We start from the raw sequence: 25,359 nt of genomic DNA on the forward strand, positions 1-25,359 counted from the left end.
GAAGGTTCAGGGGGAGATTGAATCGAGGCTTTCCAAATGGGGGAAGGTTTGCGATGGGAGTCAATGCGGAGAAGGTTAAGGAGGAGATTGAATCGAAACGTTCCAAATGGGGGAAGAGTTTGCGCTGGGAGATGGGAGTCAATGAGGAGAAGGTTAAGGGTGAGATTGAATCGAGACTTTCCAAATGGGGGAAGGGTTTGCGATGGGAGATGGGAGTCAATGAGGAGAAGGTTAAGGGAGAGATTGAATCAAGACTTTCCAAATGGGGGAAGGGTTTGCGATGGGAGCTGGGAGTCAGGAAAAGGTTAAGGGGGAGATTGAATCGAGACGTTCCAAATGGGGGAAGGGTTTGCGATGGGAGATGGGAGTCAATGAGGAGAAGGTTAAGGGGGAGATTGAATTGAGACGTTCCAAATGGGGGAAGGGTTTGCGATGGGAGATGGGAGTCAATGTGGAGAAGGTTAAAGGGGGAGATTGAATCGGGACGTTCCAAATGGGGGAAGGGTTTGCGATGGGAGATGGGAGTCAATGAGGAGAAGGTTAAGGGTGGTGTCTGGTGTGAGGTGCTCCGGAGAGCGAACGCCTCTACCTCGTGCGCGAGGTTGGGGCTGATACCGCTGGAGGTGGTGTACAGAGCGCACCTCACGAGGGCGAGGATGAGCCGATTCTTTGAAGGAGTCGAAGATGCGTGTGAGCGTTGTGGGAGGGCCCCCACTAATCACGTTCAGATGTTTTTTAATCCCGTCCAAAGCTGGAGGATTACCGGAAGGAGATGTTGAGGGGAATCTCTAAAGTGGTGCACGGGAAACTGGACCCGGGGCCCCCGGGGAGGCCATATTCGAGGTGTCGGACCAACCGGGGTCGGAAGCGGGCGGGGAGGCAGATGTTGTAGCCTTCACCCCGTTGATCGCCCGAAGACGCATCCTGTTGGGATTGAGAGCAACCTCTCTTGGAGACGCCGTTTTGAAGCAAAAAGTGCAGAGGATACCGGAAGTCCGCAGAGGGATTTGGATAGGCTAAGTGAATGGGCTCGTGTCTGGCAGATGGAATGTGAGGTTATCCATTTTGGTAGGAATAAAAGCAAAAGAGATTATTATTTGAATGATAAAATATTAAAACATGCCGCTGGGCAGAGAGACCTGGGCGTGCTAGTGCATGAGTCGCAAAAAGTTGGTGTGCAGGTGCAGCAGGTGATTAAGAAGGCAAATGGAGTTTTGCCCTCCATCGCTAGAGGGATGGAGTTTAAGACTCGGGAGGTTCTGCTGCAATTGTATAAGGTGTTAGCGAGGCCCCCCGCAGTTCCCCTTCCGCACACTCTCCGTGTCCCGCGCTTCCTCCAGCAATGTGTCCCTTGGGGGCCCGAGAGCGAACGTTTTCGTATTTATAAATGTTTCTTATTTGAACAAAGAATACTTACAGTCACATCCACAGAATAAAATATGTGTCTATACCAACTTTTGTTTAGTGCATGAGTCGCAAAAAGTTGGTGTGCAGGTGCAGCAGGTGATTAAGAAGGCAAATGGAGTTTTATCCTCCATCGCTAGAGGGATGGAGTTCAAGACTCGGGAGGTTCTGCTGCAATTGTATAAGGTGTTAGTGAGGCCACACCTGGAGTATTGGGTTCAGTTTTGGTCTCCTTACCTGAGAAAGGACGTACTGGCACTGGAGGGTGTGCAGAGGAGATTCACTAGGGGGAGGGAGGGGAGGGGGGGGAGCCCCCGAGAACGAGTCCACTACTGTTGCAAGCAGGGCATTCCACGCCCTTACTACCCTCTGAGTAAAGAACCTACCTCTGACATCTGTCCGATATCTATCTCCCCTCAATTTAAAGCCTCAATGTCCCCTCGTGCTAGACATCACCATCCGAGGAAAAAGGCTCTCACTGTCCACCCTATCCAATCCTCTGATCATCTCGGCTGCCTCAATTAAGTCACCTCTTAACCTTCTTCTCTCTAACGAAAACAGCCTCAAGTCCCTCAGCCTTCCCTCATAAGATCTTCCCTCCATACCAGGCAACATCCTGGTAAATCTCCTCTGCACCCTTTCCAATGCTTCCACGTCCCTCCTATAATGCGGCGACCAGAATTGCACGCAATACTCCAAATGCGGCCGCACCAGAGTTTTGTACAGCTGCAACATGACCTCATGGCTCCGAAACTCAATCCCTCTACCAATAAAAGCTAACACACCGTACGCCTTCTTAACAACCCTCTCAACCTGGGTGGCAACTTTCAGGGATCTATGTACATGGACACCGAGATCCCTCTGCTCATCCACACTGCCAAGAATCTTACCATTAGCCCAGTACTCTGTCTTCCTGTTATTCCTGCCAAAATGAATCACCTGACACTTTTCTGCGTTAAACTCCATTTGCCACCTCCCAGCCCAGCGCTGCAGCTTATCTATGCCCCTCTGTAACTTGTAACATCCACTGTCCACAACTCCACCGACTTTAGTGTCATCTGCAAATTTACTCACCCATCCTTCTACGCCCTCCTCCAGGTCATTTATAAATATTACAAACAGCAGTGGCCCCAAAACAGATCCTTGTGGTACACCACTAGTAACTGGACTCCAGTCTGAACATTTCCCATCAACCACCACCCTTTGTCTTCTTCCAGCTAGCCAATTTCTGATCCAAACTGCTAAATCACCCTCAATCCCATGCTTCCGTATTTTCTGCAGTAGCCTACCGTGGGGAACCTTATCAAACGCTTTACTGAAATCCATATACACCACATCAACTGCTTTACCCTCATCCACCTGTTTGGTCACCTTCTCAAAGAACTCGATAAGGTTTGTGAGGCATGACCTACCCTTCACGAAACCGTGTTGACTATCTCTAATCAAATTATTCCTTTCCAGATGATTATACTTCCTATCTCTCATAAACCTTTCCAAGACTTTGCCCACAACAGAAGTAAGGCTCACTGGTCTATAGTTACCGGGGTTGTCTCTACTCCCCTTCTTGAACAAGGGGACAACATTTACTATCCTCCACGAGCCCGGTGGTGGTGGCAGCCCTGAGGGTGTGGGGGGGGGGGAGGGGGGGGCAATGGAAGCAGTGCTGGAGGGGGACGTCGGTGCTCCAGGAGGTGGCAGAGGGCGGGGATTGAGAGATTTGGGGATCTCTCCGTTGCGGAGGGCTTCCCGAGCCTGGAGGAGCGAGAGGAGGAGCGCGGGGCGGGAGCGGGGTCCGGTCGCAGGAGGCCCCAGACAGGTTCCAACCTTCACTCAGGAAAAAGATAATGTTGTGGAGGAGAATGCTGAGCCCCAGGCTAATAGAATAGATGGCATTGAGGTACGTAGGGAAGAGGCGTTGGCAATTCTGGACAGGCTTAAAATAGCTAAGTCCCCAGGACCTGATGGGATTTATCCTAGGATTCTCTGGGAGGCCAGGGAAGAGATTGCTGGACCTTTGGCTTTGATTTTTATGTCATCATTGGCTACAGGAATAGTGCCAGAGGACTGGAGGACAGCAAATGTGGTCCCTTTGTTCAAAAAGGGGAGCAGAGACAACCCCGGCAACTATAGACCGGTGAGCCTCACGTCTGTAGTGGGTAAAGTCTTGGAGGGGATTATAAGAGACAAGATTTATAATCATCTAGATAGGAATAATATGATCAGGGATAGTCAGCATGGTTTTGTGAAGGGTAGGTCATGCCTCACAAACCTTACCGAGTTCTTTGAGAAGGTGACTGAACAGGTAGATGAGGGTAGAGCAGTTGATGTGGTGTATATGGATTTCAGCAAAGCGTTTGATAAGGTTCCCCACGGTAGGCTATTGCAGAAAATACGGAGGCTATTGCAGAAAATACGGAGGCTGGGGATTGAGGGTGATTTAGAGATGTGGATCAGAAATTGGCTAGCTGAAAGAAGACAGAGGGTGGTGGTTGATGGGAAATGTTCAGAATGGAGTTCAGTCACAAGTGGAGTACCACAAGGATCTGTTCTGGGGCCGTTGCTGTTTGTCATTTTTATCAATGACCTAGAGGAAGGCACAGAAGGGTGGGTGAGTAAATTTGCAGACGATACTAAAGTCGGTGGTGTTGTCGATAGTGTGGAAGGATGTAGCAGGTTACAGAGGGATATAGATAAGCTGCAGAGCTGGGCTGAGAGGTGGCAAATGGAGTTTAATGTAGAGAAGTGTGAGGTGATTCACTTTGGAAGGAATAACAGGAATGCGGAATATTTGGCTAATGGTAAAGTTCTTGAAAGTGTGGATGAGCAGAGGGATCTAGGTGTCCATGTACATAGATCCCTGAAAGTTGCCACCCAGGTTGATAGGGTTGTGAAGAAGGCCTTTGGAGTGTTGGCCTTTATTGGTAGAGGGATTGAGTTCCGGAGTCGGGAGGTCATGTTGCAGCTGTACAGAACTCTGGTACGGCCGCATTTGGAGTATTGCGTACAGTTCTGGTCACCGCATTATAGGAAGGACGTGAAGGCTTTGGAGCGGGTGCAGAGGAGATTTACCAGGATGTTGCCTGGTATGGAGGGAAAATCTTATGAGGAAAGGCTGATGGACTTGAGGTTGTTTTCGTTGGAGAGAAGAAGGTTCAGAGGAGACTTAATAGAGGCATACAAAATGATCAGGGGGTTGGATAGGGTGGACAGTGAGAGCCTTCTCCCGCGGATGGAAATGGCTAGCACGAGGGGACATAACTTTAAACTGAGGGGTAATAGATATAGGACAGAGGTCAGAGGTAGGTTCTTTACGCAAAGAGTAGTGAGGCCGTGGAATGCCCTACCTGCTACAGTAGTGAACTCGCCAACATTGAGGGCATTTAAAAGTTTATTGGATAAACATATGGATGATAATGGTATAGCGTAGGTTAGATGGCTTTTGTTTCGGTGCAACATCGTGGGCCGAAGGGCCTGTACTGCGCTGTATTGTTCTATGTTCTATGTTCTATGTTCCCTCGCCTCCCCCCCTTGAGGGGACCGCGGGATAAGGGTGACGTCAAAAACAGGGGTAGGGCAGTGTCTCGGAGATAGACGAGGAGCGGATGGAGGGGTCCGAATTGGGGGAGGTGAAGAGGAAGCGGGAAGAGGAGCTGGGAGGCGAGTTGGAAGTCGGGCCTGGAGGGGGGAAAGGCCTTGAGGAGAGTCAATTCATCCTCGTCGAGCGCCAGGCTCGGCCTGGTCCAGTTCAAGGCGGTCCACGGGGCCCACAGGATGGTAGGCCGGAAGAGCAGCCCCTTCGAGGAGGCGGAGAGCCGATGTGGGCGGAGCCCGGAACAACCACGGCCACATGTTCTGGGGCCTGTCCGAAGTTGAGGGGGTTCCGGCAGGGGTTGGCGGACGTTATGTCCGAGTTCCCGGAAGGGAGGGCGACCCCGAGTCCGTAATTGGGCAACATTTGGAGTGTCGGAAGGCCCCGGAGGTAGGTGGGGCCCGGGGATTGTGGGAGGCCGACGTTTTGGCCTTCTCCTCCCCGGGTAGGCCCGGAGACGGGGATTTTTGCTGGGATGGAGGGACTGGGAGCACCCCCCCCCCACCCCCCCAAAGTCAGGAGCGAGGGTCAGTCACATGGCAACGTTCCTCAGCCTGGAGGAGATGAGGTTCGCCGAGAGGGTCAACTCAGGTCTTGGCCTGGAGGAGGCGGCTGTTCATCGACTCGGTCAAGGAAAACTGAGCGGCAGCAGAAAGAGAGGGGGGGGGAGGGAAGCGAGAGGCCTGACAGAGTACAACAAGAGACAGGGGGCTCCCCGCGCATGGCCAGGGGGTGGGGTCACCTACGCGTCGGCCGTCGCGGAGACCGACACGGCCGACCCGTAGTGAAAGAGTGCCCCCCATGGCACAGTCCCGCTCGAGTAGATAGGAGCTAGGATGGGGGGGGGGGGTAGTTGGAGATGGCATTGGAATATTGTTGCGTGTGTCGGGCCGCTGTTTAGAATGTAAATTTGTTAAACTGAAAATTACGAATGCTTCCATGAAATGTTTTTGAAGAAAAAAAAAAGAGGGGGATGTAGTTAATCCTGAAAGGGGAAATATTGACAGGAAGATGGAGGTGGGGGGCGGGCGGGGGGGAGGCGAGCGAGGGGATGAATCGGATGGCTCGATCACAGAGCAGGCACCGGCACGGGGTTCCAAATGGGATCTTCCTGTGCCGCACCGGTCAGCGGAAATCCGTTGACACGTCGTCAAAGATTGGCCGAGGTTCCCGGGAGCGTGCCCAGAGATGGGGGGGGGGGGCGGAGGCAGCCGCTGGAATCAGCACTCTGCAAAGTAAAGGTACATGTCCAGGCACTGTGGCTTTTCACATTTGGCCACTTGTGATTGGCGGTGCGAGCGAGAGACATGGAGATTTGGCGACACTTCTACCCCCCCCCTCGCCGTGCCCCCCCCCCCTGAACGTACCGTGGTTGGTGAAGTGGTTACTAAGCCTGCCGATGGTCACACGAGAGTTGTTGGCGAAGTTCACGAGGGCATTGGCGAGGTAGTGGCCTGAGGCGGCAAGAAAGGGAGGAGAGTAGTCAAAGTCATGATGTGGGGGTGGGGGGGGGGGGTGGGGGGAGGGGTGAAAGCTTATCGCCCCCCTTTCGAGCCCCTCCAGACTCCCAGCACCTTCAAGGTGACAAGGTTTCCCCCGAAATCCCCCCACCCCCGAGATCTCCTGTCCCTCAATATCTAAGTCACCCTGGTGATTGACACCCCCAGGCAGGGGAAAGATCAATTCTAACCTCCCTATATATATCCCTCATAACTTAAAAACCTCAATCAGCTCCCGCCTCGGACTTCAATGCTCCCAGGGAAACTCCCCGAATCCCTCGATTAGATTCCAGTCTGTCACTAACTCCCGGGTATCTGTTACTCTATATATAAACCCCCCCGAACAACTCGATTAGATTCCAGTCTGTAACTCACTCCCGGGTATCTGTTATTCTATATATAAATCACCCCGAACCCCTCGATTAGATTCCAGTCTGTAACTCACTCTCGGGTATCTGTTATTATATATATAAACCCCCCCGAACCCCTCGATTAGATTCCAGTCTGTAACTCACTCCCGGGTATCTGTTATTCTATATATAAACCAGCCTGAACCCCTCGATTAGATTCCAGTCTGTAACTCACTCTCGGGTCTCTGTTATTCTATATATAAACCCCCCCGAACACCTCGATTAGATTCCAGTCTGTAACTCACTCCCGGGTATCTGTTACTCTATATATAAACCCCCCCGAACAACTCGATTAGATTCCAGTCTGTAACTCACTCCCGGGTATCTGTTATTCTATATATAAATCACCCCGAACCCCTCGATTAGATTCCAGTCTGTAACTCACTCTCGGGTATCTGTTATTATATATATAAACCCCCCCGAACCCCTCGATTAGATTCCAGTCTGTAACTCACTCCCGGGTATCTGTTATTCTATATATAAACCAGCCTGAACCCCTCGATTAGATTCCAGTCTGTAACTCACTCCCGGGTATCTGTTACTCTATATATAAACCCCCCCGAAAACCTCGATTAGATTCCAGTCTGTAACTCACTCCCGGGTATCTGTTATTCTATATATAAACCACCCTGAACCCCTCGATTAGATTCCAGTCTGTAACTCACTCCCGGGTATCTGTTATTCTCTATATAAACCACCCCGAACCCCTCGATTAGATTCCAGTCTGTAACTCACTCCCGGGTATCTGTTATTCTATATATAAACCACTCCAAACCCCTCGATTAGATTCCAGTCTGTAACATCACTCCCGGGTTTCTGTTATTCTATATATAAACCACCCCGAACCCCTCGATTAGATTCCAGTCTGTAACTCACTCCCGGGTATCTGTTATTCTATATATAAACCCCCCTGAACCCCTCGATTAGATTCATGTCTGTAACACACTCCCGGGTATCTGTTATTCTACATATAAACCACCTCGAACCCCTCGATTAGATTCCAGTCTGTAACTCACTCCCGGGTATCTGTTATTTTATATATAAACCCCCCTGAACCCCTCGATTAGATTCCAGTCTGTAACTTACTCCCGGGTCTCTGTTATTCTATATATAAACCCCCCTGAACCCCTCGTTTAGATTCCAGTCTGTAACTCACCTCCGGGTATCTGTTATTCTATATATAAACCACCCCGAACCCCTCGTTTAGATTCCAGTCTGTAACTCACCTCCGGGTATCTGTTATTCTATATATAAACCACCCCGAACCCCTCGATTAGATTCCAGTCTGTAACTCACTCCCGGGTATCTGTTATTCTGTATATAAACCACCCTGAACCCCTCGATTAGATTCCAGTCTGTAACTCACTCCCGGGTATCTGTTATTCTATATATAAACCATCCCGAACACCTCGATTAGATTCCAGTCTGTAACTCACTCCCGGGTATCTGTTATTCTATATATAAACCACCCCGAACCCCTCGTTTAGATTCCAGTCTGTAACTCACTCCCGGGTATCTGTTATTCTATATATAAACCACCCCGAACCCCTCGATTAGATTCCAGTCTGTAACTCACTCCCGGGTATCTGTTATTCTATATATAAACCACCCCGAACCCCTCGTTTAGATTCCAGTCTGTAACTCACCTCCGGGTATCTGTTATTCTATATATAAACCACCCCGAACCCCTCGATTAGACACCAGTCTGTAACTCACTCCCGGGTATCTGTTATTCTATATATAAACCACCCCGAACCCCTCGATTAGATTCCAGTCTGTAACTCACTCCCGGGTATCTGTTATTCTATATGTAAACCACCCCGAACCCCTCGATTAGATTCCAGTCTGTAACTCACTCCCGGGTATCTGTTATTCTATATATAAACCACCCCGAACCCCTCGATTAGATTCCAGTCTGTAACTCACTCCCGGGTATCTGTTATTCTATATATAAACCACCCCGAACCCCTCGATTAGATTCCAGTCTGTAACTCACTCCCTGGTATCTGTTATTCTATATATAAACCACCCCGAACCCCTCGATTAGATTCCAGTCTGTAACTCACTCCCGGGTGCCTGTTATTCTATATATAAACCACCCCGAACCCCTCGATTAGATTTCAGTCTGTAACTCACTCCCGGGTATCTGTTATTCTATATATAAACCACCCCGAACCCCTCGATTAGATTCCAGTCTGTAACTCACTCCTGGGTATCTGTTATTCTATATATAAACCACCCCGAACCCCTCGATTAGATTCCAGTCTGTAACTCACTCCCTGGTATCTGTTATTCTATATATAAACCACCCTGAACTCCTCGATTAGATTCCAGTCTGTAACTCACTCCCGGGTCACTGTTATTCTATATATAAACCACCCCGAACCCCTCGATTAGATTCCAGTCTGTAACTCACTCCCGGGTATCTGTTATTCTATATATAAACCACCCCGAACCCCTCGATTAGATTCCAGTCTGTAACTCACTCCCGGGTATCTGTTATTCTGTATATAAACCACCCTGAACCCCTCGATTAGATTCCAGTCTGTAACTCACTCCCGGGTATCTGTTATTCTATATATAAACCACTCCAAACCCCTCGATTAGATTCCAGTCTGTAACTCACTCCCGGGTATCTGTTATTCTATATATAAACCACTCCAAACCCCTCGATTAGATTCCAGTCTGTAACTCACTCCCGGGTATCTGTTATTCGATATATAAACCACTCCAAACCCCTCGATTAGATTCCAGTCTGTAACTCACTCCCGGGTATCTGTTATTCTATATATAAACCACCCCGAACCCCTCGATTAGATTCCAGTCTGTAACTCACTCCCAGGTATCTGTTATTCTATATATAAACCACCCCGAACCCCTCGATTAGATTCCAGTCTGTAACTCACTCCCGGGTATCTGTTATTCTATGTATAAACCACCCCGAGCCCGTTGATTAGATTCCAGTCTGTAACTCACTCCCGGGTATCTGTTATTCTATATATAAACCATCCCAAACACCTCGATTAGATTCCAGTCTGTAACTCACTCCCGTGTATCTGGTATTCTATATATAAACCACCCCGAACTCCTCGATTAGATTCCAGTCTGTAACTCACTCCCGGGTATCTGTTATTCTATATATAAACCACCCCGAACCCCTCGATTAGATTCCAGTCTGTAACTCACTCCCGGGTATCTGTTATTCTATATATAAACCACCCCGAACCCCTCGATTAGATTCCAGTCTGTAACTCACTCCCGGGTATCTGTTATTCTATATATAAACCACCCCGAACCCCTCGATTAGATTCCAGTCTGTAACTCACTCCCGGGTATCTGTTATTCTATATATAAACCAGGCTGAACCCCTCGATTAGATTCCAGTCTGTAACTCACTCCCGGGTATCTGTTATTCTATATATAAACCATCCCGAAACCCTCGATTAGATTCCAGTCTGTAACTCACTCCCGGGTATCTGTTATTCTATATATAAAACCCCCCCGAACCCCTCGATTAGATTCCAGTCTGTAACTCACCCCCGTGTATCTGTTATTCTATATATAAACCCCCCCGAACCCCTCGATTAGATTCCAGTCTGTAACTCACTCCCGGGTATCTGTTATTCAAAATATAAACCACCCCGAACCCCTCGATTAGATTCCAGTCTGTAACTCACTCCCGGGTATCTGTTACTCTATATATAAACCATCCTGAACCCCTCGATTAGATTCCAGTCTGTAACTCACTCCCGGGTATCTGTCATTCTATATATAAACCACCCCGTACCCCTCGATTAGATTCCAGTCTGTAACTCACTCCCGGGTATCTGTTACTCTATATATAAACCATCCCGAACCCCTCGATTAGATTCCAGTCTGTAACTCACTCCCGGGTATCTGTTATTCTATATATAATCCCCCCCGAACCGCTCCATTAGATTCCAGTCTGTAACTCACTCCCAGGTATCTGTTATTCTATATATAAACCATCCTGAACCCCTCGATTAGATTCCAGTCTGTAACTCACATCCGGGTATCTGTTATTCTATATATAAACCATCCTGAACCCCTCGATTAGATTCCAGTCTGTAACTCACATCCGGGTATCTGTTATTCTATATATAAACCACCCCGAACCCCTCGATTAGATTCCAGTCTGTAACTCACTCCCGGGTATCTGTTATTCTATATATAAACCATCCCAAACCCCTCGATTAGATTCCAGTCTGTAACTCACTCCCGGGTGTCTGTTATTCTATATATAAACCATCCCGAACCCCTCGATTAGATTCCAGTCTGTAACTCACTCCCGGGTATCTGTTATTCTTTATATAAACCACCCCGAACCCCTCGATTAGATTCCAGTCTGTAACTCACTCTCGGGTATCTGTTATTCTATATATAAACCACCCTGAACCCCTCGATTAGATTCCAGTCTGTAACTCACTCCCAGGTATCTGTTATTCTATATATAAACCATCCCGAAACCCTCGATTAGATTCCAGTCTGTAACTCACTCCCGGGTATCTGTTATTCTATATATAAACCCCCCCCGAACCCCTCGATTAGATTCCAGTCTGTAACTCACCCCCGTGTATCTGTTATTCTATATATAAACCCCCCCGAACCCCTCGATTAGATTCCAGTCTGTAACTCACTCCCGGGTATCTGTTATTCAAAATATAAACCACCCCGAACCCCTCGATTAGATTCCAGTCTGTAACTCACTCCCGGGTATCTGTTACTCTATATATAAACCATCCTGAACCCCTCGATTAGATTCCAGTCTGTAACTCACTCCCGGGTATCTGTTATTCTATATATAAAGCATCCCGAACCCGTCGATTAGATTCCAGTCTGTAACTCACTCCCGGGTATCTGTTATTCTATATATAATCCCCCCCGAACCGCTCCATTAGATTCCAGTCTGTAACTCACTCCCAGGTATCTGTTATTCTATATATAAACCATCCTGAACCCCTCGATTCGATTCCAGTCTGTAACTCACACCCGGGTATCTGTTATTCTATATATAAACCATCCTGAACCCCTCGATTAGATTCCAGTCTGTAACTCACTCCCGGGGATCTGTTATTCTATATATAAACCATCCCAAACCCCTCGATTAGATTCCAGTCTGTAACTCACTCCCGGGTGTCTGTTATTCTATATATAAACCATCCCGAACCCCTCGATTAGATTCCAGTCTGTAACTCACTCCCGGGTATCTGTTATTCTATATATAAACCACCCCGAACCCCTCGATTAGATTCCAGTCTGTAACTCACTCTCGGGTATCTGTTATTCAGTATATAAACCACCCCGAACCCCTCGATTAGATTCCAGTCTGTAACTCACTCCCGGGTATCTGTTATTCTGTATATAAACCACCCCGAACCCCTCGATTAGATTCCAGTCTGTAACTCACTCCCGGGTATCTGTTATTCTATATATAAACCACCCTGAACCCCTCGATTAGATTCCAGTCTGTAACTCACTCCCGGGTATCTGTTATTCTATATATAAACCACCCCGAACTCCTCGATTAGACTCCAGTCTGTAACTCACTCCCGGGTATCTGTTATTCTATACATAAACCACCCCGGACACCTCGATTAGATTCCAGTCTGTAACTCACTCCTGGGTATCTGTTATTCTATATATAAACCACCCCAAACCCCTCGATTAGATTCCAGTCTGTAACTCACTCCCGGTGATCTGTTATTCTATCTATCAACCCCCCCGAACCCCTCGATTAGATTCCAGTCTGTAACTCACTCCCGGGTGTCTGTTATTCTATATATAAACCATCCCGAACCCCTCGATTAGATTCCAGTCTGTAACTCACTCCCGGGTATCTGTTATTCTATATATAAACCATCCCAAAATCCTCGATTAGATTCCATTCTGTAACTCACTCCCGGGTATCTGTTATTCTATATATAAACCACTCCGAACCCCTCGATTAGATTCCAGTCTGGAATTCACAATTCACTCCCGGGTACCTGTTATTCTATATATAAACCACCCCGAACCTCTCGATTAGATTCCAGTCCGTAACTCACTGCCGGGTATCTGTTATTCTATATATAACCCACGCTGAACCCCTCGATTAGATTCCAGTCTGTAACTCACTCCCGGGCATCTGTTATTCTATATATAACCCACCCTGAACTCCTCGATTAGATTCCAGTCTGTAACTCACTCCCGGGTATCTGTTATTCTATATATAAACCACCCCGAACCCCTCGATTAGATTCCAGTCTGTAACTCACTCCCGTGTATCTGTTATTCTATATATAAACCACCCCGAACCCCTCGATTAGATTCCAGTCTGTAACTCACTCCCGGGTATCTGTTATTCAATATATAAACCACACTGAACCCCTCGATTAGATTCCAGTCCGTAACTCACTGCCGGGTATCTGTTATTCAATATATAAACCACACTGAACCTCTCGATTAGATTCCAGTCTGTAACTCACTCCCGGGTATCTGTCATTCTATATATAAACCATCCCGAACCCCACGATTAGATTCCAGTCTGTAACTCACTCCCGGGTATCTGTTATTCTATATATAATCCACTCCGAACCCCTCGATTAGATTCCAGTCTGTAACTCGCTCCCGGGTATCTGTTATTCTATATATAAACCATCCCAAACCCCTCGATTAGATTCCAGTCTGTAACTCACTCCCGGGTGTCTGTTATTCTATATATAAACCATCCCGAACCCCTCGATTAGATTCCAGTCTGTAACTCACTCCCGGGTATCTGTTATTCTATATATAAACCACCCCGAACCCCTCGATTAGATTCCAGTCTGTAACTCACTCTCGGGTATCTGTTATTCTGTATATAAACCACCCCGAACCCCTCGATTAGATTCCAGTCTGTAACTCACTCCCGGGTATCTGTTATTCTATATATAAACCACCCCGAACCCCTCGATTAGATTCCAGTCTGTAACTCACTCTCGGGTATCTGTTATTCTGTATATAAACCACCCCGAACCCCTCGATTAGATTCCAGTCTGTAACTCACTCCCGGGTATCTGTTATTCTATATATAAACCACCCCGAACCCCTCGCTTAGATTCCAGTCTGTAACTCACTCCCGGGTATCTGTTATTCTCTATATAAACCTCCCGGAACCCCTCGATTAGATTCCAGTCTGTAACTCACTCCCGGGTATCTGTTATTCTATATACAAACCACCCCGAACCCCTCGATTAGATTCCAGTCTGTAACTCACTACCGGTTATCTGTTATTCTATATATAAACCACCCTGAACCCCTCGATTAGATTCCAGTCTGTACCTCACTCCCGGGTATCTGTTATTCTGTATATAAACCACCCCGAACCCCTCGATTAGATTCCAGGCTGTAAATCACTCCCGGTATCTGTTATTCTATATATAAACCACCCCGAACCCCTCGATTAGATTCCAGTCTGTAACTCACTCCCGGGTATCTGTTATTCTGTATATAAACCACCCCGAACCCCTCGATTAGATTCCAGTCTGTAACTCACTCCCGGGTATCTGTTATTTTATATATAAACCACCCCGAACACCTCGATTAGATTCCAGTCTGTAACTCACTCCCGGGTATCTGTTACTCTATATATAAACCACCCCGAACACCTCGATTAGATTCCAGTCTGTAATTCACTCCCGGGTATCTGTTATTCTATATATAAACCACCCCGAACCCCTCGATTAGATTCCAGTCTGTAACTCACTCCCGGGTATCTGTTATTCTATATATAAACCACCCCGAACCCCTCGCTTAGATTCCAGTCTGTACCTCACTCCCGGGTATCTGTTATTCTATATATAAACCACCCCGAAACTCTCGATTAGATTCCAGTCTGTAACTCACTCCCGGGTATCTGTTATTCTATATATAAACCATCCCGAACCCTCGATTAGATTCCAGTCTGTAACTCACTCCCGGGTATCTGTTATTCTATATATAAACCACCCCAAACCCCTCGATTCGATTCCAGTCTGTAACTCACTCCCGGGTATCTGTTATTCTATATATTAACCACCCTGAACCCCTCGATTTGATTCCAGTCTGTAACTCACTCCCGGGTATCTGTTATTCTATATATAAACCACCCCGAACCCCTCGATTTGATTCCAGTCTGTAACTCACTCCCGGGTATCTGTTATTCTATATATAAACAATCCTGAACCCCTCGATTAGATTCCAGTCAGTAATTCACTCCCGGGTATCTGTTATTCTATATATAAACCACCCCGAACCACTCGATTAGATTCCAGTCTGTAACTCACTCCCGGGTATCTGTTATTCTATATATAAACCACCCCGAACCACTCGATTAGATTCCAGTCTGTAACTCACTCCCGGGTATCTGTTATTCTATATATAAACCACCCCGAATCCCTCAATTAGATTCCAGTCTGTAACTCACTCCCGGGTATCTGTTATTCTAAATATAAACCACCCCTGAACCCCTCGATTAGATTCCAGTCTGTAACTCACTCCCGGTTATCTGTTATTCTATATATAAACCATCCCGAACCCCTCGATTAGATTCCAGTTTGTAACTCACTCCCGGGTATCTGTTATTCTATATATAAACCACCCCGAACCACTCGATTAGATTCCAGTCTGTAACTCACTCCCGGGTATCTGTTATTCTATATATAAACCACCCCGAATCCCTCAATTAGATTCAAGTCTGTAACTCACTCCAGGGTATCTGATATTCTATATATAAACCACCCCTGAACCCCTCGATTAGATTCCAGTCTGTAACTCACTCCCGGGTATCTGTTATTCTATATATAAACCACCCCGAACCCCTCGATTAGATTCCAGTCTGTAACTCACTCCCGGGTATCTGTTATTCTATTTATAAACCACCCCAAACCCCTCGATTATATTCCAGTCTGTAACTCACTCCCGGGTATCTGTTATTCTATATATAAACCCCCCCGAACCCCTCGATTAGATTCCAGTCTGTAACTCACTCCCGGGTATCTGTTATTCTATATATAAAACATCCCGAACCCCTCGATTAGATTCCAGTCTGCAACTCACTCCCAGGTACCTGTTATTCTGTATATAAACCACCCTGAACCCCTCGATTAGATTCCAGTCTGTAACATACTCCCGGGTACCTGTTATTCTGTATATAAACCACCCCGAACCCCTCGATTAGATTCCAGTCTGTAACATCACTCCCGGGTTTCTGTTATTCTATATATAAACCACCCTGAACCCCTCGATTAGACTCCAGTCTGTAACTCACTCCCGGGTATCTGTTATTCTATATATAAACCACCCCGAACCTCTCGATTAGATTCCAGTCTGTAACTCACACCCGGTATCTGTTATTCTGTATATAAACCATCCCGAACCCCTCGATTAGATTCCAGTCTGTAACTCACTCCCGGGTATCTGTTATTCTATAAATAAACCACGCCGAACCCCTCGATTAGATTCCAATCTGTAACTCACTCCCGGGTATGTGTTATTCTATATATAAACCACCCCGAACCCCTCGATTAGATTCCAGTCTGTAACTCACTCCCGGGTATCTGTTATTCTATATATATACCACACCGAGCCCCTCGATTAGATTCCAGTCTGTAACTCACTCCCGGGTATCTGTTATTCTATATATAAACCTCCCCGAACCTCTCGATTAGATTCCAGTCTGTACCTCACTCTCGCGTACCTGTTATTCTATATATAAACCCCCCCGAACCCCTCGATTAGATTCCAGTCTGTAACTCACTCCCGGGTATCTGTTATTCTGTACATAAACCACCCCGAACCCCTCGATTAGATTCCAGTCTGTAACTCACTCCCGGGTATCTGTTATTCTGTACATAAACCACCCCGAACCCCTCGATTTGATTCCAGTCTGTAACTCACTCCCGGGTATCTGTTATTCTATATATAAACCACCCTGAACCCCTCGATTAGATTTCAGTCTGTAACTCTCTCCCGGGTATCTGTTATTCTATATATATACCACACCGAGCCCCTCGATTAGATTCCAGTCTGTAACTCACTCCCGGGTATCTGTTATTCTATATATAAACCACCCCTAACCTCTCGATTAGATTCCAGTCTGTACCTCACTCCCGGGTACCTGTTATTCTATATATAAACCACCCCGATCCCCTCGATTAGACTCCAGTCTGTAACTCACTCCCGGGTATCTGTTATTCTGTATATAAACCACCCCGAACCCCGCGATTAGATTCCAGTCTGTAACTCACTCCAGGGTATCTGTTATTCTGTACATAAACCACACCGAACCCCTCGATTAGACTCCAGTCTGTAACTCACTCCCGGGTATCTGTTATTCTGTATATAAACCACCCCGAACCCCTCGATTAGACTCCAGTCTGTAACTCACTCCAGGGTATCTGTTATTCTTTATATAAACCACCCCTAACCTATCGATTAGATTCCAGTCTGTACCTCACTCCCGGGTACCTGTTATTCTATATATAAACCACCCCGAACCCCTCGATTAGACTCCAGTCTGTAACTCACTCCCGGGTATCTGTTATTCTGTATATAAACCACCCCGAACCCCTCGATTAGACTCCAGTCTGTAACTCACTCCCGGGTATCTGTTATTCTATATATTAACCCCCCCGAACCCCTCGATTAGATTCCAGTCTGTAACTCACTCCCGGGTATCTGTTATTCTGTACATAAACCACCCCGAACCCCTCGATTAGATTCCAGTCTGTAACTCACTCCCGGGTATCTGTTATTCTGTACATAAACCACCCCGAACCCCTCGATTTAATTCCAGTCTGTAACTCACTCCCGGGTATCTGTTATTCTATATATAAACCACCCTGAAACCCTCGATTAGATTCCAGTCTGTAACTCTCTCCCGGGTATCTGTTATTCTATATATAAACCACCCCGAACCCCTCGATTAGATTCCAGTCTGTAACTCAATCCCGGGTATCTGTTATTTCATATATAAACCATCCTGAACTCCTCGATTAGATTCTAGTCTGTAACTCACTCTCGTGTATCTGTTATTCTATATATAAACCATCCCGAACCCCTCGATTAGATTCCAGTCTGTAACTCTCTCCCGGGTATCTCTTATTCTATATATAAACGACCCCGAACCCCTCGATTAGATTCCAGTCTGTAACTCACTCCCGGGTATCTGTTATTCGATATATAAACCCCCCCGAACCCCTCGATTAGATTCCAGTCTGTAACTCACTCCAGGGTATCTGTTATTCTATATATAAACCACCCCGAAACCCTCGATTAGATTCCAGTCTGTAACTCACTCCAGGGTATCTGTTATTCTATATCTAAACCACCCCGAAACCCTCGATTAGATTCCAGTCTGTAACTCACTCCCGGGTATCTGTTATTCTGTATATAAACCACCCCGAACCCCTCGATTAGATTCCAGTCTGTAACTCACTCCTGGGTATCTGTTATTCTATATATAAACCACCCCGAAACACTCGATTAGATTCCAGTCTGTAACTCACTCCAGGGTATCTGTTATTCTATATCTAAACCACCCCGAACCCCTCGATTAGATTCCAGTCTGTAACTCACTCCTGGGTATCTGTTATTCTATATATAAACCACCCCGAAACACTCGATTAGATTCCAGTCTGTAACTCACTCCAGGGTATCTGTTATTCTATATATAAACCACCCTGAACCCCTCGATTAGACTCCAGTCTGTAACTCACTCCCGGGTATCTGTTATTCTATATATAAACCACCCTGAACCCCTCGATTAGATTCCAGTCTGTAACTCACTCCCGGGTATCTGTTATTCTATATATAAACCACCCCTAACCTATCGATTAGATTCCAGTCTGTACCTCACTCCCGGGTACCTGTTATTCTATATATAAACCACCCCGAACCCCTCGATTAGACTCCAGTCTGTAACTCACTCCTGGGTATCTGTTATTCTGTATATAAACCACCCCGAACCCCTCTATTAGACTCCAGTCTGTAACTCACTCCCGGGTATCTGTTATTCTATATATAAACCCCCCCGAACCCCTCGATTAGATTCCAGTCTGTAACTCACTCCCGGGTATCTGTTATTCTGTACATAAACCACCCCGAACCCCTCGATTAGATTCCAGTCTGTAACTCACTGCCGGGTATCTGTTATTCTGTACATAAACCACCCCGAACCTCTCGATTTAATTCCAGTCTGTAACTCACTCCCGGGTATCTGTTATTCTATATATAAACCACCCTGAACCCCTCGATTAGATTCCAGTCTGTAACTCTCTCCCGGGTATCTGTTATTCTATATATAAACCACCCCGAAACCCTCGAATAGATTCCAGTCTGTAACTCAATCCCGGGTATCTGTTATTTCATATATAAACCATCCTGAACCCCTCGATTAGATTCTAGTCTGTAACTCACTCTCGTGTATCTGTTATTCTATATATAAACCATCCCGAACCCATCGATTAGATTCCAGTCTGTAACTCTCTCCCGGGTATCTCTTATTCTATATATAAACCACCCTGAACCCCTCGATTAGATTCCAGTCTGTAACTCACTCCCGGGTATCTGTTATTCGATATATAAACCCCCCCGAACCCCTCGATTAGATTCCAGTCTGTAACTCACTCCAGGGTATCTGTTATTCTATATATAAACCACCCCGAAACCCTCGATTAGATTCCAGTCTGTAACTCACTCCAGGGTATCTGTTATTCTATATATAAACCAGCCCGAAACCCTCGATTAGATTCCAGTCTGTAACTCACTCCAGGGTATCTGTTATTCTATACATAAACCACCCCGAAACACTCGATTAGATTCCAGTCTGTAACTCACTACAGGGTATCTGTTATTCTATATATAAACCACCCTGAACCCCTCGCTTAGACTCCAGTCTGTAACTCACTCCCGGGTATCTGTTATTCTATATATAAACCACCCTGAACCCCTCGATTAGATTCCAGTCTGTAACTCACTCCCGGGTATCTGTTATTCTATATATAAACCACCCCGAATCCCTCAATTAGATTCCAGTCTGTAACTCACACCCGGGTATCTGTTATTCTAAATATAAACCACCCCTGAACCCCTCGATTAGATTCCAGTCTGTAACTCACTCCCGGTTATCTGTTATTCTATATATAAACCACCCCGAACCTCTCGATTAGATTCCAGTCTGTAACTCACTGCCGGGTATCTGTTATTCTATATATAAACCACCCCAAACCCCTCGATTAGATTCCAGTCTGTAACTCACTCCCAGGTATCTGTTATTCTATATATAAACCATCCCGAACCCCTCGATTAGATTCCAGTCTGTAACTCACTCCCGGGTATCTGTTATTCTATATATAAACCACCCCGAACCACTCGATTAGATTCCAGTCTGTAACTCACTCCCGGGTATCTGTTATTCTATATATAAACCACCCCGAATCCCTCAATTAGATTCCAGTCTGTAACTCACTCCCGGGTATCTGTTATTCTGTATATAAACCACCCCGAACCCCTCGGTTAGATTCCAGTCTGTAACTCACTCCCGGGTATCTGTTATTCTATATATAAACCATCCCGAACCTCTCGATTAGATTCCAGTCTGTAACTCACTCCCGGGTATCTGTTATTCTATATATAAACCACCCCGAACCCCTCGATTAGATTCCAGTCTGTAACTCACTCCCGGGTATCTGTTATTCTATATATAAACCACCCCTGAACCCCTCGATTAGATTCCAGTCTGTAACTCACTCCCGGGTATCTGTTATTCTATATATAAACCACCCCGAACCCCTCGATTAGATTCCAGTCTGTAACTCACTCCCGGGTATCTGTTATTCTATTTATAAACCACCCCAAACCCCTCGATTAGATTCCAGTCTGTAACTCACTCCCGGGTATCTGTTATTCTATATATAAACCCCCCCGAACCCCTCGATTAGATTCCAGTCTGTAACTCACTCCCGGGTATCTGTTATTCTATATATAAACCACCCCGATCCCCTCGATTAGATTCCAGTCTGTAACTCACTCCCGGGTATCTGTTATTCTATATATAAAACATCCCGAACCCCTCGATTAGATTCCAGTCTGTAACTCACTCCCGGGTACCTGTTATTCTGTATATAAACCACCCTGAACCCCTCGATTAGATTCCAGTATGTAACTCACTCCCGGGTACCTGTTATTCTGTATATAAACCACCCCGAACCCCTCGATTAGATTCCAGTCTGTAACATCACTCCCGGGTTTCTGTTATTCTATATATAAACCACCCTGAACCCCTCGATTAGACTCCAGTCTGTAACTCACTCCCGGGTATCTGTTATTCTATATATAAACCACCCCGAACCTCTCGATTAGATTCCAGTCTGTAACTCACACCCGGTATCTGTTATTCTATATATAAACCACTCCGAACCCCTCGATTAGATTCCAGTCTGTAACTCACTTCCGTGTATCTGTTATTCTATATATAAACCACCCCGAACCCCTCGATTAGATTCCAGTCTGTAACTCACTCCCGGGTATCTGTTATTCTGTATATAAACCACCCCGAACCCCTCGGTTAGATTCCAGTCTGTAACTCACTCCCGGGTACCTGTTATTCTGTATATAAACCATCCCGAACCCCTCGATTAGATTCCAGTCTGTAACTCACTCCCGGGTATCTGTTATTCTATAAATAAACCACCCCGAACCCCTCGATTAGATTCCAGTCTGTAACTCACTCCCGGGTATGTGTTATTCTATATATAAACCACCCCGAACCCCTCGATTAGATTCCAGTCTGTAACTCACTCTCGTGTATCTGTTATTCTATATATAAACCACCCCGAACCCCTCGATTAGATTCCAGTCTGTAACTCACTCCCGGGTATCTGTTATTCTATATATATACCACACCGAGCCCCTCGATTAGATTCCAGTCTGTAACTCACTCCCGGGTATCTGTTATTCTATATATAAACCTCCCCGAACCTCTCGATTAGATTCCAGTCTGTACCTCACTCTCGCGTACCTGTTATTCTATATATAAACCCCCCCGAACCCCTCGATTAGATTCCAGTCTGTAACTCACTCCCGGGTATCTGTTATTCTGTACATAAACCACCCCGAACCCCTCGATTAGATTCCAGTCTGTAACTCACTCCCGGGTATCTGTTATTCTGTACATAAACCACCCCGAACCCCTCGATTTGATTCCAGTCTGTAACTCACTCCCGGGTATCTGTTATTCTATATATAAACCACCCTGAACCCCTCGATTAGATTTCAGTCTGTAACTCTCTCCCGGGTATCTGTTATTCTATATATATACCACACCGAGCCCCTCGATTAGATTCCAGTCTGTAACTCACTCCCGGGTATCTGTTATTCTATATATAAACCACCCCTAACCTCTCGATTAGATTCCAGTCTGTACCTCACTCCCGGGTACCTGTTATTCTATATATAAACCACCCCGATCCCCTCGATTAGACTCCAGTCTGTAACTCACTCCCGGGTATCTGTTATTCGGTATATAAACCACCCCGAACCCCGCGATTAGATTCCAGTCTGTAACTCACTCCAGGGTATCTGTTATTCTGTACATAAACCACACCGAACCCCTCGATTAGACTCCAGTCTGTAACTCACTCCCGGGTATCTGTTATTCTGTATATAAACCACCCCGAACCCCTCGATTAGACTCCAGTCTGTAACTCACTCCAGGGTATCTGTTATTCTTTATATAAACCACCCCTAACCTATCGATTAGATTCCAGTCTGTACCTCACTCCCGGGTACCTGTTATTCTATATATAAACCACCCCGAACCCCTCGATTAGACTCCAGTCTGTAACTCACTCCCGGGTATCTGTTATTCTGTATATAAACCACCCCGAACCCCTCGATTAGACTCCAGTCTGTAACTCACTCCCGGGTATCTGTTATTCTATATATTAACCCCCCCGAACCCCTCGATTAGATTCCAGTCTGTAACTCACTCCCGGGTATCTGTTATTCTGTACATAAACCACCCCGAACCCCTCGATTAGATTCCAGTCTGTAACTCACTCCCGGGTATCTGTTATTCTGTACATAAACCACCCCGAACCCCTCGATTTAATTCCAGTCTGTAACTCACTCCCGGGTATCTGTTATTCTATATATAAACCACCCTGAAACCCTCGATTAGATTCCAGTCTGTAACTCTCTCCCGGGTATCTGTTATTCTATATATAAACCACCCCGAACCCCTCGATTAGATTCCAGTCTGTAACTCAATCCCGGGTATCTGTTATTTCATATATAAACCATCCTGAACTCCTCGATTAGATTCTAGTCTGTAACTCACTCTCGTGTATCTGTTATTCTATATATAAACCATCCCGAACCCCTCGATTAGATTCCAGTCTGTAACTCTCTCCCGGGTATCTCTTATTCTATATATAAACCACCCCGAACCCCTCGATTAGATTCCAGTCTGTAACTCACTCCCGGGTATCTGTTATTCGATATATAAACCCCCCCGAACCCCTCGATTAGATTCCAGTCTGTAACTCACTCCAGGTTATCTGTTATTCTATATATAAACCACCCCGAAACCCTCGATTAGATTCCAGTCTGTAACTCACTCCAGGGTATCTGTTATTCTATATCTAAACCACCCCGAAACCCTCGATTAGATTCCAGTCTGTAACTCACTCCTGGGTATCTGTTATTCTATATATAAACCACCCCGAAACACTCGATTAGATTCCAGTCTGTAACTCACTCCAGGGTATCTGTTATTCTATATATAAACCACCCTGAACCCCTCGATTAGACTCCAGTCTGTAACTCACTCCCGGGTATCTGTTATTCTATATATAAACCACCCTGAACCCCTCGATTAGATTCCAGTCTGTAACTCACTCCCGGGTATCTGTTATTCTATATATAAACCACCCCTAACCTATCGATTAGATTCCAGTCTGTACCTCACTCCCGGGTACCTGTTATTCTATATATAAACCACCCCGAACCCCTCGATTAGACTCCAGTCTGTAACTCACTCCTGGGTATCTGTTATTCTGTATATAAACCACCCCGAACCCCTCTATTAGACTCCAGTCTGTAACTCACTCCCGGGTATCTGTTATTCTATATATAAACCCCCCCGAACCCCTCGATTAGATTCCAGTCTGTAACTCACTCCCGGGTATCTGTTATTCTGTACATAAACCACCCCGAACCCCTCGATTAGATTCCAGTCTGTAACTCACTCCCGGGTATCTGTTATTCTGTACATAAACCACCCCGAACCCCTCGATTTAATTCCAGTCTGTAACTCACTCCCGGGTATCTGTTATTCTATATATAAACCACCCTGAACCCCTCGATTAGATTCCAGTCTGTAACTCTCTCCCGGGTATCTGTTATTCTATATATAAACCACCCCGAAACCCTCGAATAGATTCCAGTCTGTAACTCAATCCCGGGTATCTGTTATTTCATATATAAACCACCCCGAAACCCTCGATTAGATTCCAGTCTGTAACTCACTCCAGGGTATCTGTTATTCTATATATAAACCACCCCGAAACCCTCGATTAGATTCCAGTCTGTAACTCACTCCAGGGTATCTGTTATTCTATACATAAACCACCCCGAAACACTCGATTAGATTCCAGTCTGTAACTCACTACAGGGTATCTGTTATTCTATATATAAACCACCCTGAACCCCTCGCTTAGACTCCAGTCTGTAACTCACTCCCGGGTATCTGTTATTCTATATATAAACCACCCTGAACCCCTCGATTAGATTCCAGTCTGTAACTCACTCCCGGGTATCTGTTATTCTATATATAAACCACCCCGAATCCCTCAATTAGATTCCAGTCTGTAACTCACACCCGGGTATCTGTTATTCTAAATATAAACCACCCCTGAACCCCTCGATTAGATTCCAGTCTGTAACTCACTCCCGGTTATCTGTTATTCTATATATAAACCACCCCGAACCTCTCGATTAGATTCCAGTCTGTAACTCACTGCCGGGTATCTGTTATTCTATATATAAACCACCCCGAACCCCTCGATTAGATTCCAGTCTGTAACTCACTCCCAGGTATCTGTTATTCTATATATAAACCACCCCAAACCCCTCGATTAGATTCCAGTCTGTAACTCACTCCCAGGTATCTGTTATTCTATATATAAACCATCCCGAACCCCTCGATTAGATTCCAGTCTGTAACTCACTCCCGGGTATCTGTTATTCTATATATAAACCACCCCGAACCACTCGATTAGATTCCAGTCTGTAACTCACTCCCGGGTATCTGTTATTCTATATATAAACCACCCCGAATCCCTCAATTAGATTCCAGTCTGTAACTCACTCCCGGGTATCTGTTATTCTGTATATAAACCACCCCGAACCCCTCGGTTAGATTCCAGTCTGTAACTCA

At 46.0% G+C, this 25,359-nt stretch overlaps 1 protein-coding gene across 1 annotated transcript in view; it reads right to left on the reverse strand.

The window, feature by feature from the left end:
- The window catches only part of LOC140399676 (izumo sperm-egg fusion protein 1), a 144,213-nt gene that overhangs the window by 106,579 nt on the left and 12,275 nt on the right, over positions 1 to 25,359 (reverse strand). The window contains exon 3 of the mRNA XM_072489220.1: positions 6,361 to 6,447. Coding sequence (XP_072345321.1) covers positions 6,361 to 6,447 — 87 coding nt within the window. The remainder of the gene's footprint in view (positions 1 to 6,360; positions 6,448 to 25,359) is intronic.

The sequence above is a fragment of the Scyliorhinus torazame genome, chromosome 23 (assembly GCF_047496885.1).
Source record: "Scyliorhinus torazame isolate Kashiwa2021f chromosome 23, sScyTor2.1, whole genome shotgun sequence".
Classification (NCBI taxonomy): Eukaryota; Metazoa; Chordata; class Chondrichthyes; order Carcharhiniformes; family Scyliorhinidae; genus Scyliorhinus; species Scyliorhinus torazame.